At 36.1% G+C, this 19689-nt stretch overlaps 1 protein-coding gene across 1 annotated transcript in view; it reads left to right on the top strand.

The window, feature by feature from the left end:
* LOC136041409 (mucin-2-like) overlaps nucleotides 1-19689 on the top strand; it is a 105611-nt gene that overhangs the window by 70343 nt on the left and 15579 nt on the right. The window contains exons 12-14 of the mRNA XM_065726064.1: nucleotides 924-1114; nucleotides 3131-3974; nucleotides 16344-16593. Coding sequence (XP_065582136.1) covers nucleotides 924-1114; nucleotides 3131-3974; nucleotides 16344-16593 — 1285 coding nt within the window. The remainder of the gene's footprint in view (nucleotides 1-923; nucleotides 1115-3130; nucleotides 3975-16343; nucleotides 16594-19689) is intronic.

Here is a 19689-nt window from a genome sequence, read left to right as displayed (position 1 = left end):
TTAACTAATTTAGTTAATAGAATTATATTCTTTCAAATTATTAGATTTCGTTCTAAGTAGTTGGTTCTTTTGGGAATGTTTCACTCTTTTTTGCTTTTTTTCTTGATTCAAGTTTTATCGCAAAATATTTTTTATTATTATTGTTATCACTTCACATTTTGATTCTTAGAGGATTATGGGGTTTGTATATCAACGTACACTGATTTTCCAATCTCCAGCCGTTCATGTAATTGGCTAAAAGTTTTTAGTACAACAGTTTTAGCACGATTGTTCCTGTTGGCACCCTTCAAATATAGAAATAGTGTCAAACCAACTTCACTGCCAAATTGAGTTTCTTGAGAACCAAATTTATTAATATCCATCCCTGCATTTAATTTTCTAAGTTTCTCAAGTATCAAAATCTATGAGCTGCTGCCAAAATTTTACATCCAAAAGGGATGTATGTCAAGGTACCGAAGAACTAAGTTTGGCTTTACTGGTCTTATAAATTTACAAAGCCGCTGAGGAACATAACAGTTGATTGCATTGAAGAAGCACACCCTTTCACTTATGTGAAAAGTAACAAACAGTGCTGTTTTTAGTTTTTGGGTTTTTTAATCAAGTGCTTAGCCTTGATGAGTTGCGCTGGTTTCACGAATTTCATATGACAAAAATTATCTTTAGGGCTACAATAGTATATGTTAACGTATCCAGGTTGGCAACAGGGTATAAACTCTGTCATATATGTGAAAAGCAACAAACGGTGCTGTTTTTTTTTTTTTTTTTTTTTTTTTTTTGTTATTTTTTTTAATCAAGTGCTTAGACTTGACGAGTTGCGCTTGTTTAAAAATTTCATATGGCAAAAATGATCTTTAGGGCTGCAACAGTGTTTTGTTAACGTATTCAGGTTCTTACTAATTATCTTACTAATTATCATTCTATAGTTTCTAGCTATGAGGTTCGCTATTCGAGCAGAATTGAGTCAATACTGGAGGGAGACTTTGCAGTTGTTGATGAGTTCACTGAATGCAGTCCAGTTTCCCCAGGAAATATACAAACATGTCGTTTCACTATCTCCAACTTTACAGAGGTCACTGCATTTTTTCGTGTTGCTGCAGCAGTAGAAACAGAAATGGTAATTTTAATTCTTACAGTTATGGAACTTTTTTTCTAGCATATAGCATAAGGAATGGGAACTTCCTAAGAGGGTGTAAAGAGGGGGCTTTTTATGGAATAGGATGAAGGAGGAGCGTGCATAGCTGTGTCGGATTCAAGCGGCTTGGTGCTAAAGTGACTTGTTAGTTGTAGTAGCAGTAGTAGCGTTGCATCATCATTGTGTCATTTTACTGTGAATATTTTGAATTTTGAATAATTGTCTATTTGAATCACTGAATCTTAAACTTCAATAAATAGAGAAAATATTTATTATATGGTAAACTTCATTATTCCTGAGCAAAAAAAACGTTTAAAAAGGAAACCGAATATCTGGAAGAGAATGTTCGAGTCTGACGAGACGGTAGGGAGGACACTTAGAGTATGCAGGCAATTTTCCAAGAATTTTAGAAATTCAATAAGAAAAGCACACAAATACAAGAACAAACAAAGTAGTGCTATGATAATACTTGTTAATATACTCTTTTGAATCCTCCATTTGAATGTATAGTTCTACCCATGCTCACTCTGCATTTATTCCAAGGAATCGGTAACCCTCTTATAAAGGTGAAGTTCTGTTGCTGGGTCGTATCAGGCTACTGTATTATTTTATACTAATTTGTGAAAATATCCAAATTTTATTCAGGGACAGAATATATGAAGATGCAGTGCCGTATCTAGGTTTTTTTTTCTGTTTTTTTTTTACAGAAGGATTTTTTGGGGGAGGGGGAGCACAAAAAACTCAAAAAACACATAAGACATTTGTCTATATCCATTTTTTAAAGTTTTCACGACTCAGCCAAACATTCAAAGGGGGGGAGGGTTCAAACTTCGTATCCTGCCTGGATACGGCCTTGTGAAGATGAAACATCAATTTCCTATTGGAGTGCCTACTTCTATCGTGATTGGCTCTTTTTATGAAGTATTTCCATTTATTTATCTTTCCAACAAACATCTACAAATACCTTTGCAAGCCAAGGTCAAAACTTTTAGAACTTGCAGCTATTTCAACGATAAACTACGTATCCTCTTCATCAAACAGTTCGTGATAACGGACTGTAAGTAAGGAGCAACCCGGCTCAGTAATAACTGAAACTCTGGAAAACAGAATTTTGATACCAATATATACATAAAAAGAATTGGATTCAAATGCATAACTATGACTAAAGGTCATAGAATCCTAATGAAAATCACACCATCAGATTCAGCTTATCTAAGAATTCCACCGTAGAGGTTTCAAGCTCCTATCTGAAAAAATGTGGAATTTTACAATTTTTTGCCAGAAGAAAGATCACTGAAACATGTTTATTTGTTTTTTTTTTATTTCCAGGGGTAATCGTATCGACTCAGGGGTCCTAGAGCACCAGGAGAGGGCTACTTCAAAAGGAAATTGAAAGTTCTAGTGCCCTTTTCAGTGAACAAAGACTGAAGGGCAACTAGGCCCCCTCCCACGCTCAGTTTTTCCCAAAGTCAAACGATAAAAATTTTGAGAAGGGCATTTTGTTCAGCATAGTCGAAAAATCTGATAATTATGTCTTTGAGGATGGTTTAACCCCTCAGTCCCCGGGGGAAGGGCCACAAGTTATGAACTTTGCCCATTATTTATGTATATTATTGGGAAAAACTTATTGGGAGAATTTTATTGGGAAAAACTTAATGCTTCCTTCCAATCAACATTGTGCCTTTGTTACTTATTTCCATGTGGTAGTAGAGGTTTTCAGCTAACTTTTCGTTTAACATGGGAAAATGCTGCGTACAACATGCCATGATTAAAGACAGGTGTACAGAAGTCAACGCATGATGTACACCCTCATCAAGAGCCAAATTATAGCTATAGGATAAGTATTTTGTGTCTCTGGTTTTGTTAATCTCCTTCTCCAGTTATAATCCATAAATTCTGATAAATAGTTGTACAAAATGGTCTCATACGAGTGGTCATGGCTCTTTATGTGTGTTTTTTTAGCTTTTTGTGATATTATTTATGCCTTTTATTTTACAGGGAGACTTTTCACCTGTGGTTTGGTCCCAGCCGTTAAGAGAGCCTTCAACGGAAATAACAACCGAAATAACTACTTCAGAGTATACAAATACTACAGTTAATACTTCAACAACACAAACAACGGTCATCTCTTCTACTTTATTGACTACTGAAGCAACAACATCAACTACTGAAGAGTTGACAACAGAAAGTACTTCTATGACAGAAATTACAACCCCTTCAATCTCACAAACTTCCACAATAGAGACAACTTCTACTGCCGAAACAATATCCCCTACAACGACAGGAGTAACTTCCACTACATCATTGACAACCCCAACGACTCCAGAAACTTCTACAACACTGACAGCCTCTACCACAGAGGAAATAGTTACTACAGACCTTTCAACTCCAGCAACAACAGAATCAACTTCTAGCACAGAAACGACAACCCCAACAGTAACACAAACTTCAACAACAGAGACAACTGTTACCACGGATATAACACCCGTCACAACCACAAGGGTGACTTTTACTACAGAAGAAATCACAACTGTAAGGACGCCAGAGACCAGTTCTTCTACAGAAACAACGACCCCAACGACACCACAAACTTCTGAAACTGGGGCAACCTCTACGATAGAAATAACGTCCCCCAAAACCACTGAGACCACCTTAACTACACAAACAACATCCCCAGCGACTCCACAAAACCCAACTACCACAGAAATAATAACCTTTACAAGCTCCCAAACTGAAGCCACAACTGATTCTACCAGTGAATTGACCACAGTCACTATTGTATCAACTACAAAATCCTCCTCAGAAACGACAGATTCTTCAGTTACGTTCACTGTTTCTCAAAGTAGGTTATTTTTCCATCCATAATGTGATCCTAAGTCACCTCATTTCATGCTTAAACAAAGATTCTCTCATGTTAAACATCTATAAGTGATGCTTCATTCTTTTTTTCATTTTCATCAAGGTACTGAGATTGACTCTTTATAGTAAATAATAAAAAAAAAAACTATCTGAAAACTTTTCCATCAAATTGAATATTCAAATCAAACCAAATCGGGCAAAAATTACTACAAACAAGAGTTTACCTACTTCTCTGTACCTCTCTCCTAACCATAAAAGTTCTTTTTTATCATTCGCATTTTATTGAAAACCATACGTATTTTGGACTGTAAAAAACAAATGAAAATGAACAGAATATTTATTATCTGGTATTAATTCCTGATAATAAGAATCCTGATAATAATATGAGCCTAATAATAATGAGAATCCTGATAATAAGAACCTTGATCAAAAGTATTATAATGAGAATGATAATAATTTTTGCAAATATCAGCAATTCAAGATCTCATTTTTTAATCTTTCTTTCAATGTTATAAATATAACTTTATAGTTTTATATAGTTTTTATATATACCTCCGAATTTCCTTTTGGGGATAGAGACGAAGGAAGGAGTAGTAGTAGGAGTTGTGATAGTAGTAGTAGTAGCAGTAGTAGCAGTAGTAGTAGGAGTAATAGTAGTAGGAGTAGTAGTAGTAGTAGTAGTAGTAGGAGCAGTAGACGGAGAAAGGAACTTTTGACAGAACAGAAAACTCCAAACCACCTCAAAACACCGGAAGAGCTCCAATCTTTTGAACTTAGCCTGTCCTTATCAGTGCATTTGTCAAAATAGGTGTAGACTCAGTGAATGAAGCTAGTCGATCATGAAAATGTGAAAATTTCACAGCAGTTATCGGGGATCCTATCAATAAGTCGGTCAGGTCTAGCTTCACAGCTTTACAGCTTCAAAGAATCAATCGACAAAACTTGTCGTCGTTTTTGCAGGTGAAAGTAACTCAGAGGCGAGAATCCTTACGTTTATGGGGAAACTTCCGCTTCAGATCCGATTATATATTATTTCCAACATATCTTGAAGTCCATAGCCTTCCTCAATCTGTCCAACAGCCCCAACGTAACTCACGAGGGTTTGGATGCCATCCAGCAGCTAGACAATTTTTTTGACAAGCCTTGCATTTGTATTAACAATAATGATAAGAGGTCTCCAGTAAAGTAGCTGATCGGAGGTCAGTACCAGAGTCGCACCGTATCTAGGACACCGCATCTAGAAGCGTGTGGGTTAGATACAATTGGGATCACCTGGTCTCATATCTGCCATTTGTATGAAGAGAATAGACGTTTTTCCTGTCTATGAGCCTGACTGCGTATCAATACACATCTCGCTCATAGCTTCCTGCCAGCTTAACAAGGGTGCAGGAAAAAGTAAAGATATATTCCATAGCAAGTCGCAATATTTTTAGGGATTCAGAATAAAAAATCAGGGCAGCGGATCGTACAGAAGGTTAGGTTTTCCTAGTGTCTTTCTGAGATACACTAGGGGAACTTGGTTCGGTTCAGTTATCAGTCTTGACAAAACAAACATTCTCCTCTCATGTAATGTTGAAAACCTAAACAGCGGTGTCAACAGCGGTTCTGGACGTTGTGGTCCGTGTTACCAGCTATCTGCTCCCATGAAAATGTTCCATCCAGTCCTTCAATATTATTTTTTGTTAAAAAACAAAGCGTTATGCTCCAAGAGCTTCGTCTCTTAATATGATGAGCTGGCATCCATAGCACTAAGCATGTCAATTAGAATAGAATAGAATATATTTATTCACTACAGCAGCCGGAGCTAGCGTTAGCATGTCATGACAAAAATAATTTATACCTTCAAAAACACTCACAGGAAAACTTAAACAAACATTATATTAATCAAACACATATTAATCAAACATTATATATTAGTCGCGTCAATATTATTAAAATGACGGGTAAAATATGGAACAAAAGATTTGCTATATCTCTCAGTACTATAGGCTGAGCAAGTCAGTAACTTTGGACAATTCTTTTTTATTTGTCGGAGTCTAGTAACTGGTCCTTCAGTTGGGGAGCTCTCAAGGTTGGGTAGTAGACGACAATGAGTTGGGAAAATTCAAACAATTTAGTCCAAATCTATATGTTAAGCCATGTCTACGACTATCAAGTGAGTCCAAATTGAGTTGTTTCAGTGCATCCTCATAAGTTGAGTAGTTTTGTCCAAGTTTAATTTTTATAGCTCTTTTTTGTATCGTCTCAAGTCTATCTGTTTGATCTTTTGTAAATCTCAGATGCCAAGCAGGGCATGCATACTCAAGAGAAGGTCTAACATAGCTGCAGTACACAGACTTTAAAACCTCAGTTGGTGTACCAAATCTTTTTAGGTTGGAAAATGAATGTAAAAGCGAGGCGCCTTTTTTAGTCAGATAGTCAACGTGCGAATTCCATCTTAAATCATCGTCCATAAGAATCCCAAATATTTTAACAGTTTTCTTTGTTGGCAGTATGGAATTATGAGAAGAGTGGTTGTTTAGGTTATTTATTTAATTTTAATTGTTGTGATTTTGTGTTGGTGGGAGATGGTGTGGACTTGGATTTGGATTTCGAGGACAAAGTGGTAAGTAAAAATAACACAAAGTTATTTAATTGAATTTCTTGTTTTTTTAAGAAGAGACTCTTTATTTGGTATTTATTTTTTGTAGGAAGGAAAACGTCATATAAGAGCTCTTAGTTTCACTGACCGTCAGTTTTACCTTTCTTAATTCAGCTTTTAGATCATGATAGATTTTGATCAAGTCAGACTGTTCAGTAGTCGAAGGGCTTAATCGCAGTGATAAAAGAGTTAAATCATCAGCAAATTTAAAACGTTCACGAATTGTTGTTAAAATACGGTTAAAAACAATAAGAAAAGAAAGCGGGCCTAATTTAGTCCCTTGTGGCGAACCACATAAAATATTTACAAATTCAGATGACTCATGATCAGGAAGTTGGACACACTGAGATCTTTCAAAAGAAAACTAGCGAGCATTCATACAACAAATGGACGGGCACCCAAAGCCTTTGCTTCTTCCACAGCTACATTATGATCAAGACTATCAAAAGCCTTAACTATGTCTGCAAATAATGCATCAACATAGGCCCCATTATTTTCTAAGTGCTTAAGAATAGTATCCAACAATGCAACCAAATAATGAACAGTACTATGTCCGGATCTAAATCCAAATTGTTGGGGATCAATATTATCATTTATGTCCTCAAATAAACAATCAAAAATAAAACTTTCAAATACTTTTGAGAGAGCTGGAGTTTTCGAAATCGGCCTTATTTCGGTTATATCTTTAGGTGCCTTGCATTTGGGGATTGGCGTTACATACACCTGTTTAAAAATACATGGGAAAACACCATCAATCAAACACTGGTTAAAAATTTCCATTAAAGGAGTAGATAAAAGATCAGCACACTCAATAATCAATTTAATTGGTATCTCACTAGGATAACTAGATTTACGAGAATCAAGTGCCTTCAACTTTTTAGCAACTAAAATCTCTAGTATAGGGATTTTTGAAACTGAATCATTCGGTGGTAATTTTCTTAGTTGCGGATGAATTTTACAAATTGATGCAAAAAAGTCATTAATTTCACTAGGTAACAGGGGTTTATCATTGACATCTTTCACTTCAACTCTGGTTACTTTTTTGCCAATAATGTTCTGAACTAAGTCATGGAACTTCCTTGGATTGGATTTATATATTTTGCTTATTATTTTAGACCCATACTGCTTACGTGAACATTTTATTTTATATACAATTAAATTTCTTACTCTTTTGAAATCTTTTACAGGTCCAGTTAAATGCAATTCGTTTCTCACTCTTATCAGATTCCGAATCTCTTGAGTAACCCATGGTTTATCATTAGATTTCACAGATTTTTTTTTTGTGGGAAAATTTCACAGTATTTTTCGAACAGTTCCTTACAGAATAAACTTGCCATTTTGTCACCGTCAGACAATGAGAGAATATCACGCCAGTCACGATTTGTGTGCCATTTCTTGTAGAGATTTACTAGTTCAGGTGTGAAAGGCCTGTACACCACACTATTTATTTGTCTATTTGGGATAAAATGATTGGGTGTCCAAGCAACACACAGGTGATCGCTCAAACATAATGGGGGTAATGTAACTGGAGTATTAATAGTAATTAATTTCAAGGTTGGAACGAGAGACTTTGAAAATACACTAAGAGATGTGAGCATATGTGAATAAAACGTACTCAAACAAATAATGGAACAATAATTAATATACGAATGAACAAGAGAAAAATAGATTGATTTTAAAGCATAAAAAGGAAGGAAAAATTTAAGACGATGTATTACACCTATGTTCCTTCCTAACTTAAGCCTTAGGCTAGTGATATGAGCTTTCCAGCTTAAATTCTGATCAACAATGACTCCAAGATACCGAGTTGTTTGCACTCGATTTATTTTAATTACTCGACCTCTAAATGTGACTTCAACCTCTTGTAACGATGGTACTGCAGTAGAAGTTCTTGAAAAAACCATAAAAAGAGTCTTTGAAGTGTTGACAACTAATTTGTTACAATGGAACCAGTGAAGCATCTTCCTCAGTGATAATTCGAGATTTGATTTTAGAGATGATGGTCTATGTCGCAGGTAGAGTTGGCTGTATCATCAGCGAAAAGTAAACTGAGATCCACATCAGTCCTATGGCAGGTTAGGCTTAGCAGGTTGGGGGTTCCATACCTGAGGAACCCCCACAGCATTAGATAGATTTTCCTCATCTGAAATGTAGCCATTGGCATCCAATTTTTGTTTTCTGTCCTTGAGGTAAGATTCAATTAGGAGACTCACTTGTCCTCTAACACTGCAATTATGTAGCTTAGATAGTAGAACTTTATGAGAAATAGTGTCGAAAGCTTTTTTTATGTCAACAAATATTTTTGCAGGTAGCAGACCTTTATCCATGGCATCATTCAAAAACTGGGTTAGCTTTAATATTGCATGTTCCGTTGAGTATGAAGACCTCAATCCAAATTGAAATGGGCTGAAAAAATTTCTTTTCTTCAAAAAAACTGTTCAACCTGTTATATATACACTTTTCAATAACTTTACTAAAAGCGGACAAAATGGAAATTGGTCGACAATTGGATGGATCTTGCTTGTTTCCTCCTTTATATAGGGGAATAACTCGAGCAGTTTTCATCACTTCAGGGAAAGATCCGTGTTTGAAGCATAGATTGACCAGATGAACCAGCACTTGAGCATAGCATCCAATGGTTTGTTTCAGTAGATAAGTAGATGAGCAATCGGTTCCTTCAGAATGTCCGTTTTTCGTGATTTTTACCAGATTCTTGAGTTCCACTTCAGTCACGGGAGAGAGAAATATGGAAGAATCGACGGAATGTGGTAGAAAGTCGCGAAATCCAGATTCCATATCCAAGCAGTCATTCAAATTACTGTTTACGGTGGCCTCTCCAATCCTAGCAAAGTACTGGTTCATTTCCTCGGCTACCTTTTGCTTACCATTCACTGTTGATCCATCCAATATATTCATTGATTCGGGAAGCCCTTGACTTTTCCTTTTGTTAAGACACTCGTTAATTATTGTCCGGGTCTTTTTGGAGATCCTTCAGCTTCGAGAAATAGTTTCTCAAAATGAATCTTCTTCGCCCGTCTTGTAAGATGGTTTTTATAAGATTTGAATGTAGTTTCATTATTTGATGTGGGAGAATTTATGTATTCAGCGTAAAGTCGATTTTTTTTTCCTCAATACTCTTAAGCAAGCCTCTTGTTATCCATGGCTTTTCAAGCACCTGGTACTTTTTACACCTTTTCTTCACAAGAGGGCAAGTTTCATTTAAAGCATTCTGAAATGTTTCAGTTAACGCCCTGGATACAAATTCAACATCATCTGACTTCAAGCATTGCGACCAATCACTACAAAATAACTTGGCATTTAATACCTTAACCGAACCTTGACTCATCCTTCTAGATTTTTTTATTTGACCTTTTTCACCGGAATACCTTAGAAACTCGATCATAAGAATAAAATGATCAGACACATCCGTAAGTATTATGTCACACGACCCAACAGGGAAATTTACAAGTTGATTATCAATAATAGATGCATTTTGATTTGTAATCCGAGTTAGAATCCAGAAGGATGGAACAAAGCCAGCAGCCAATGATGTTGTAAGGAAGTCTGTAGCCAGAGTGCTCGAAGGCGCAGAAGTACTTGAGGCATGACTTACTGAAGAAGTGTCAATGTTAAAGTCTCCCATAAGAATGATTTTTCTTTTCTTGGAACTGACCATCTTAGCAAATTCATCAAATATATCCAAATATTTCTTGGTGCTAGAACTAGGAGGGCGGTAGAACATGCATAAAAGAACCTTTTCAGATGCTATGGTGACTTCGATAACCAGAAATTCGAACAGCATTTCCTCATATAGAGAGTCGAAATCTTTAGTTTCTTCAAAATACAAAGAAGTATGGATGTAGAATGCAAGTCCTCCTTTCTGATTATTCAATCTGTTTTTCTGAAGTATTTGGTATCCTTGAATATTTGCCGCATTCAGGGTATTTGCATTCAAAAAAGTCTCACAAAGCCCCATAACTCCTATCCCATTACCAGGAAGGAACGTAGATGAAAAATCTAGGCTAGAAAGCACCCCACAACAATTCCAACTCGCAAGTCTAAAAAGGCCATTATTAACAGGAATAATTTCTTCAGGTAAAAGATACCTGTTATGGGGTAAATTATCAACAAGAGAGTCTTGGGCTAGATCATCACCTATATTTATTGAATTTAATATTTTACTCAACTCAGTAGTGTATCTCTCAAACCGTTTCAGTCTATCAGACATATCAACAAAATTACTTAACAAATTGCTTTTAAATTACTTGCCAAATAGTATCCAAAAGCATGAGACATAGTGAAAAGCGCACAACATACCGGATCCTCTGGTGATGGACATAAAGATCAAACGCTCAATACCAAACAATGATGCTGTAAAAGAGAAGCAGCAGAAAAAGAACTTTGCATTTTTAAAGATAGATAAAAAAGAAAAGAGAAAAAGAAAGTACACTGAAACAAAACGAGAAACAGCGGAATAGGGCACATGGAAAACAATTCGCGGAGACAAACAATAAACTTTACTCGTCCAATGCAATTAACTGAAGATACTAAAACAAAGAGACACTAATTAAACACGAGACCAAGAAGATGCAGTAGAAACTTTTGTTTCGAGCCAAACATCAGTCCCTTTGTGGCGCACTCTGGAAGATACGATTTCACCTTTTGATTTCATTTTTTTTTTGCCACCCCAAGCCATCCACTTGTTCGAGAATTCAATACGGGTGGCAGATCCGTACATATAACAATACCACTAGATTTGAGTTTGCCGACTTTTGACATAATCGACTGCAGTTCTCTCTCATAGCGGACTGAGATCAAAACAGGCTTCGTTTGCTGTTTAGACTTGTTACCGCGTTGACGCGAATCAGTAACATTTGACGACCGAGGAGTGATGCGAAAGCGTTTCATCAGATTGATAGGTTCAGTGACTTCAAGTTTGTTTCTAATAAAGTTTGAAACTGAAACTTCCATCTTTTCGGAAACTTTTTCTTCGGGAAGCCCGTGAATGAGTAGATTAAGCTTTTTTTCTTTTACTTCAAAGGCTAGCAGCCACTTTTCCAACGAATCTGATTGGGTCTTTTGGTCATCTAAGGTTAACTCAAGCTCAAAAATTTTAGGGTCTCGCAACACAGCCTCATCCTTTAGAATTTTAATTTCTGCCGAAATTGAGTCTAGCTTTGTAGAAACTTGAGCTTGTGCCGTTAGCATTTTGTCCAACTTTTCATTGATCAGCTTCTTGAATTGCTCAAAGGACGACTGGGTGACTATTAACATTGTAAAATTTCAGCTATAATCAGCGAAAAATGAACAGTATTAGTCTTCCATTATTGTCTTCCGTACACAAAATAACAAGCACTTTTCTTGAATATGGGCAGACCCACGATAGAAGTGGCAATCACCGTTGGAAAGGTGGCCCAGTGGAACGGGAATTGCGGGACACGGTACACCTTTATAATTATATTCCAATGCCACTGAATTAAAGCCAAAGTTTGTTCAAATAACTCGTAAAAAATTTACAATTTTCATAAATGGAAATAAATATTGTGTGGTCACCAGTGTTGACGCTTGCGACGGGGGAACTGTCCCTCTCCTGCTTGCACATTAGGGTTACATTAATGTCTTATTATACCGCTTTACGTCTACACTATTTGAATGCTCAAAGATAATAATATTTCTTAATGTCTTGCTGTACTCAATTTCACTAGTTGCGCAATCCAATTAGATTCAGAGTTAAATCCAGTTTATGTCCTCACAGTTCAAAGACCAAATCAATGCTGAACTGTAGAAGAAAGCTATCGTCTGAGTTCATGGTGGGAGGACCTTTTTTGGATATAACCTATTGCTGAAGGATTATAGTCTCTACCAGACCTACAGCTAATATTCAATTCAGTAACCAAGGGATTATATTTTGAATAAGCGGATTATTTTTCTTCTTGAGTGAAAATTCCCTTGGGAACTTTGATTAACATCATCTGGTGTGAGGCTCCATGCGAAAACCTTCTTTGGGTAGGAAATTTTCTGGGGTTGAGCTTTCCAGGGAAAATTTAACACTGGAAGAAATTACCAGAATTCCTAAACGATATTCTCTTTTTTTGTCTTATTTTCTGTTTGCTGACTCAATTTTACATGTAAAGATATTAAGGAGGATTGTCCAGGGTATTTTCAGTGAGGTTAGAATAATCTGGAGGATTATATCATGGGGAGGGGGATTTTCCTCGGGAAAATTCTCCATGAGGAATTTTCCGCCGGAGAAAATGTCCCTTGGGGAATGTGTTCCGGGAGAAACTTTACACGGGGGGGGGGAGGATTTCCGTGAAAAATCTTTCAAAGAGGGAGAATTCCCTGCTTGATTTGAAAAACGATTAGAAATGCGAGTTTTTCTTCCGAATGTGCTAAGGAGAATTTTACAGGCGTAATCGTCCGCAAGAAATTTTGCAGAGGGAATTTTCAGTGAGGGTAGCATTTTCCTGGGGGAATCATTGGGGGGGGGGGTTAAAGTTTACTTGGGAGGAACTTCCATAGGAGAATTATACAGGGGAATGGAATTTTCCGTGTTTACCATGTTCCATGTCTCCATGATAGGAAATTTTCTGGGGTTGAGCTTTCCAGGGAAAATTTAACTCTGGAAGAAATTACCAGAATTCCTAAAAGAAATTCCCAAACGAAGGGGGATTTTCCTCGGGAAAATTCTCCATGAGGAATTTTCCGACGGAGAAATTGTCCCTTGGGGAATATGTTGTGGGAGAAACTTTTCAGGGGGGTTGATCTCCGTGAAAATACTTTCAAAGAGGGAGAATTCCTGGCTTGATTTGAAAAACGATCAGAAATCCGAGTTTTTTTTTCGAATGTGCTAAGGAGAATTTTACAGGCGTAATTGTCCGCAAGAATTTTGCAGAGCGAAGTTTCAGTGAGGGTAGAATTTTCCTGGGGGAATCATTGGGGGGGGGGTTAAAGTTTACTTAGGAGGAACTTTCATGGGAGAATTATATAGGGGAACAGAAATTTCCGTGTTTACCATGACGAAAGTAAAACAGTTCAAAATAGGGAAGATACCTTTTTATTGACAGTGAAATTTTAAAACAGTTCTATTTTGAACTGTTTTACTATCGTCATGGAAAGGCAGTGTGGTCTTCGAAGTTATCTACGTGTTTACCATGTTCCATGCCTCCATGATTCATAATTCCATGGAATTTCTTTATTTGAAAAACGATCAAAGATTTTTGTTCTGCTGAAAGTATCGAGTAACAGTAAACATTAAGACGAACATAAATTATTCTGTATGTGAGGGGGATTGCCTCCGCCATAATAACTCCCCTTTTAAGCTAAAGTTTCACTTTTTGTCCCATTTCTTTAAAACGACTCCTGAAACATAATTCGAATAATAAGAAGCTTTTTTATAGCATTAAAAACTTTAATGTGGAGTGATTTCTTTAGGGGGCGAAACCCCTAAAATACGGAATAATTTTTGCACGTTCAGGTTTTAATGTTGATCCTTAATTTCACTTAAGAAAACTCCTGGGTGTAAAAAATATTATAACTTTGTAAGAACGCAAATTTATCACCTGATAAGTTTGTATCAAGTTTTCAGTATTATACAGTTCTATCCTACTATCAACTATCAGGTTTTATATATTTCTAGAAGATATATACATATATATATATATATATATATATATATCAAGTTTTCAAGTATATTTCACGTTTTATATATTTCTTAAGGTTTTATTATAATGTTTGTGTACTGCTCCAGAAATGTATTTTCGAGATTTGGAGGACCAGGCAAATGCCTTGTAATATAATGAGAACTAATTCAGCAAATTATTCAAAGAAATTATCAATTAGGAAATGATATATGATAGTCTTATAAGGAAATTATAATCTTTTTTTAAGGAGTATGATCGAACTAGATTTTTTAAGGTTTTTCATACCCGGTCTTCCACTTTCTAGGATCCTCGATTTTCCGCGGACCCTGTACACAAAATTTTGGCCTATCCAACTCTGCATTTCTATTATTGAAAATCTAGAATGCCTACTATATGGAAAACAGGCGTTAGTAAAAAATAATTAACAGAATTGTAAGGAAATCACAATTTTCAAATAATTGGTATGATTGAGCTACATTTTCTTAACCTTTTTTCATACCCGGCCTTCCACCCTCTAGGATCCGAGATTTTTCTTGTGACCTATATAGAAAAATTTGTCTTGGGAATACAGTTGTTGCATTCATCCTCATGCTGAGGAAATATTTCATGAGCGTACAGTAGTTACAGATCAATCTTAGATGCTAATTTAAAAGAGTTCTTTGCTTAAATCATCAGCATAATCTAAGTCCAGGAGAGTTTTTCCTCTCGATTTGATTCCATGGTCTCCAATTGCCTTTCCTATGCTCCTTAAGACGAATTCCATCAAAATGGTCCATATAAAGGGGGATAGAACACAACCTTGCTTAACTCCTGATTTAATACAAAAACATTTGCTAACCTCATTTCCTACCCTAACCGCAGCAGTATCATTCTCGTACATAGCACAAATCACTTTAATTTATTTGTCTGGTATACCATATATCAAACATATAGAAAAGAACTTGAATCTGACTCGACATTAATATTATTTGAAATATAAAAATTTGTTTTAAAGGCAGGGTTTTGAAATTTGTAGACTGAAAATCTAAAATTAAAGAACCAAATGTTAAACGTAATTTTGAAATATAGATAAGGGACATTTGAAAATTTAAAGAGCAAAATACTGAAACACCAGTAAATAATTTGCGGATTTCTGAGGAGCAAGAGAAGACCCACAAACGATAGTGAAACTAGATCGGAAAACAATCAAATCGGAAAACTAGATTAATCACATTTAATCAAATTCTAGTTACTCAGTGTCTTTGTCTATCTTTAGCTTCTATGCAACTACTTAACTTCTTTTGATCTTTTCTCATTAAATCGATTTTGATTCTTTATCACTACATGTTGATTTTCTTTTGCTTTATTTTGATTTATGTTTCAAAGTTAAGCCAAGCTTACCATGTGCCACCTGGTGTAGGCTACTTGATTGCTTAGAGTGGAGCTAATTTGGGGGGAATGGGTGATGAAGAATATTTTTGCACCCGTTAGATGTTTCCCCCCATCCGTTCTACCTGAATTTTGAAAAAGCATGATTTTTTTCCAATTTTCATTTCAAATTTCATTTTTTTCAATTCAGTTTTCAAATACTGTTTTCGTTAAATAAATTGAAAGAAAAATTTTCCCTCCATTTTTTTATAGATTCATATTTGCCTCCTCTCCCAATTTCTCTAATATTTTTCAATTAGTACCACTATCGAGTTGCTAAAAAAACGTGTCAGTACCAGAAAAGTTCTTTTATGCAGCAATTCCAGTGTGATTTCAACACTTGACATTTTTACAATTTTATCTGATAATCTTGGATTAGGGTTTGCTACTTTAGATCTATATTGCTGTTTTTCTTGTAGCTGCAATTTTTGTCACCCTGGCTTTTGAGCTATATTTTATTTATCTGATTTTGTTTTAAATATTGACATGCTAAGGTTAGCTAAAATCTAAAGCAGTAAATAAAAAATATTTGATTTTAATTTTATACCGAATAGATCCTCCTTATTCTCAGAAGCAAAAAAAAAGAGTTTCAAGTTGAATTTAAATGGTTATTATAATTATTGGCTTATATAAACAATTCATATTAATTATATTTTACCAGGTGTGGAATCATCAGCGTCAGCTATTCCCACAGAAGAGACTACGATAACCTCCACTCAAGAACCCACCAGTGGTTCCCCTGAGCCTCCCTGTACCGACGTGACGTGTGAACCGTGGTTTCTACCTGTAGTAATAGTAGTACCTATTGCATCTCTTATTATCATTGCAGTGATAGTATATTTTTCATGCTTCAAAAAAGCAAAAACATCTTCCACTTTGATGAATAATCAGTCGGAGTCTTCATCTCCAAGGTAAGTTAAATTTCACCACATATCAAAGACAAAGCCAGATGGACCTCAAAGCCAGAAATTCAATTCGTATTTAAAGATAGAGCTTGGAAATTACTGTGTTCATCTCCACCCCTTAGATATCCCCCTCTCAGAAGATGCACGTGTGACATTGTATAGAAATTTAGAAATATTTTGAGAAATTTACTCATTTCAAGAGATAATGCCAAATATATGGTTACGTTGGACATTCTATAAGGAATCTTTACAGGCAACACAATAGTACTGTCCAAGCAAAGAGCTAAGTTTGCTTAGTGTATTTGAAACTTTGATTTTTTAAATTTTTTACCAAGGCACTTTGTACTGGAGGAGTTATCGTGAAAACTTCTTCTGGGGTTAGCCAATTGAAATTTCTAAGTTTTGGTGCCTTTTTAAGAGTAAGAAGTGATTGAAGGACAAACAGCCGACCTTCATCATATCTTATATCTCTAAAGAGAACCATTAAAAATTTTGAGATAAGCATTATGGTCAGTATATTTGAAAGGTCTAATTTCTGTGGCTCTGGGAATGACAGCCCCCTCACACAGCCTTTGGCTAAGGGTTGTAAGCTGTACAATTGGCCTGTCTTTTTCTTATAGTTTTGTCATTGAGGGACGTGGTTTTTTTTTATCCTTGGTGTGTAAAAAGGCTAAGGGTATTAAGGCAAAGCTTTCAGAGACTGTTGAGGAGATGATAAAATAAATCAAAGGGCAATATGTGCATGACGTTGTAAAAAGAGCTTCTGTCGGAATCGGCTTAGAGTGTTAAGTCGGAACTTTCAGGGAAGAATGGGGGGATGGCAATCGGCTGATCAAAAGAAAATCCGTACACACTGCTACTACTACGACTACTACTCCCGCTAACACTACTACGACTACCACTACTAATAATATTACGATTACTACAAATGGTAATTGTAATACGACTACAGCTAAGCCTATGGGTATTGTGGTGAAATTTTCAGGGATGTAAAGGGGAAAATTGAACTAAATCTACACAAAATATACGTACAGGTTAACAAAAGGGCATATCAGCAATGTTCTAGGAACCGCTTAGAGAATCCAGTTAAAACCTTCATGGTATGATGAGGGAGATGATCAAATGACCAAAAGACAATATTTCCATAATAATTCTGTTGCTAGTACTACTACTGCTACAATTATTACTCCTACTATTACTACTAATACTACTGCTGCTACTGCTACTACCACTGCTACTACTACTGCTACTGCTACTACTACTTCTAGTACTACTTGTGCTACCACTACTATAACTACTACTACTACTGCTATTCCTAATGCTAATGCAACGACTACTACTACTATGACTAAGGATACTAAAGATAAAAATCCACAGGAATATTGACGGTGAGGTTGGTCTAAATCAAAACACAATGTGTGTAGGCTACCAAATATCATAGTACAATTATTATTGAAAATTATTGAAATTTTGTTCAACATATGTTGAACATGATTTGACCCTGATTGATCATTGCCACTGATGCCCGGATAAAACACCCCGCTCTGGTATTATAAGACATGTTTCCGATGAGGTCTCGCTGAACGATTTATAATCAATGATTAGGAATTGCATTAAAGACGAGAGAATTCGACAAACTCGTTCATACAAGCCTGTCTTTGAAAGAAGGGACGATTTACAAGCTTAGCAATGAGCAGCCCTATAACTTTGGGCTTTGAGCGCTTCCGATTATGCATGTGTTAGTATTTGCCAACGAGGTGTTTTCAGTACCAAGAAGACTGCTAGGGACTGTAAAAATGCTATTTACTGTTCCCGTTGCATTGGCAATCATGCAAACAATAAAGACAAACCCTGCAATTCTGCAATGAAGTATGCTCTTTGTAAGCAGACATACCATCCTTGCTACAGTGTTAAGTGTCCCGTAGCCAGAAAGCTCATGACGAAGCCATGACCAACTCTTAGCTAAAAGTGTCTTTGTGGAATTTGAATGGTGGTACAATCAATAAACTCCACTGATTGAAAGCTTGATGTCTTGCAACGACGTTTCGTGTATACAAGAATATTTAATTTCAGCCGACTCGCTTTCCCTATTAAAATTGAATGACAAAAATCGCCTTTTCACGTTGCCAGCTAAGAATTCGGGAGAGGAAGTCCAACCTTCCGGAATACTGATAATAATAATCAGCTCTTACCTTTCGGCATCAGCATTTGTCAAGAACGAGTGTTTCCTTGACATAAAAGTTGCAAATCTGATGGTATATTGCTGCTAAATACTGACTGATTACAAGAACTTAGCTTGAAAAGAAAAGTTCTCCCGTGCAACAATAAAGCATTCTAAATCTCTGCAGCAGTGTGCCTGTGCATCTCATCGTGTTATCCTTGCCGGGGACGTAAACCATGACCTTTCAGTGCCAGATCACTCAAGATCTTAAATACTTCTGTCTGTCATATCCAATCTGCATGTTTCCTAAATAAACATTTATATACGTATGTTCAATATTCAGTGCAGTCGTTGAACAATTCAGATCTATCCATTCTTTTAAAAAGGATTAATCTTAGTTTCAAACCAGTTGTTGGTAAAGGACTTTTATTCTGATTTAAAAAGACACTGAATTCTTTCAGTAGTTACGAAATAGTGAGAACAATTTTACGTCTTACAAACTACTAGCTGTTGGGGTGGCGCTTCGAACCACCCAAACACCTAGTTGGTGGGGGCGCCTCGCAACCCACCCTCCAAGCCCCCCCCCCCGCGCGTAAGTCGTTACGTGCCATATTAGTTACGCGCCATTGTAGTTGTGTCCCTGTGTACCACCTATGAATATAGAGAGATTTATATATGTGTTTTGAACTACGTAAAACTTGCGAATATACAACATTCTTGGCTTTCCCATTGTCTGTGCATATACAAAGCCTTATGTACTTATAATGACGTCATATCCAAACGCTCTTTTTAAAAACAAACAAACATGCATACACACAACTCGTTTTTATATAGATAGATAGATAGATAGATAGATACAATACAAATTAACTGCATAAAACTTGCAAATATACAACATTCTTCGCTGTCCAATTGTCGTTGCATATAAATAGATTGTCAGG

Source organism: Artemia franciscana, unplaced genomic scaffold (assembly GCF_032884065.1).
Source record: "Artemia franciscana unplaced genomic scaffold, ASM3288406v1 PGA_scaffold_218, whole genome shotgun sequence".
In the NCBI taxonomy this organism is placed as follows: domain Eukaryota; kingdom Metazoa; phylum Arthropoda; class Branchiopoda; order Anostraca; family Artemiidae; genus Artemia; species Artemia franciscana.
This window is presented reverse-complemented; position numbering and strand designations above follow the sequence as displayed.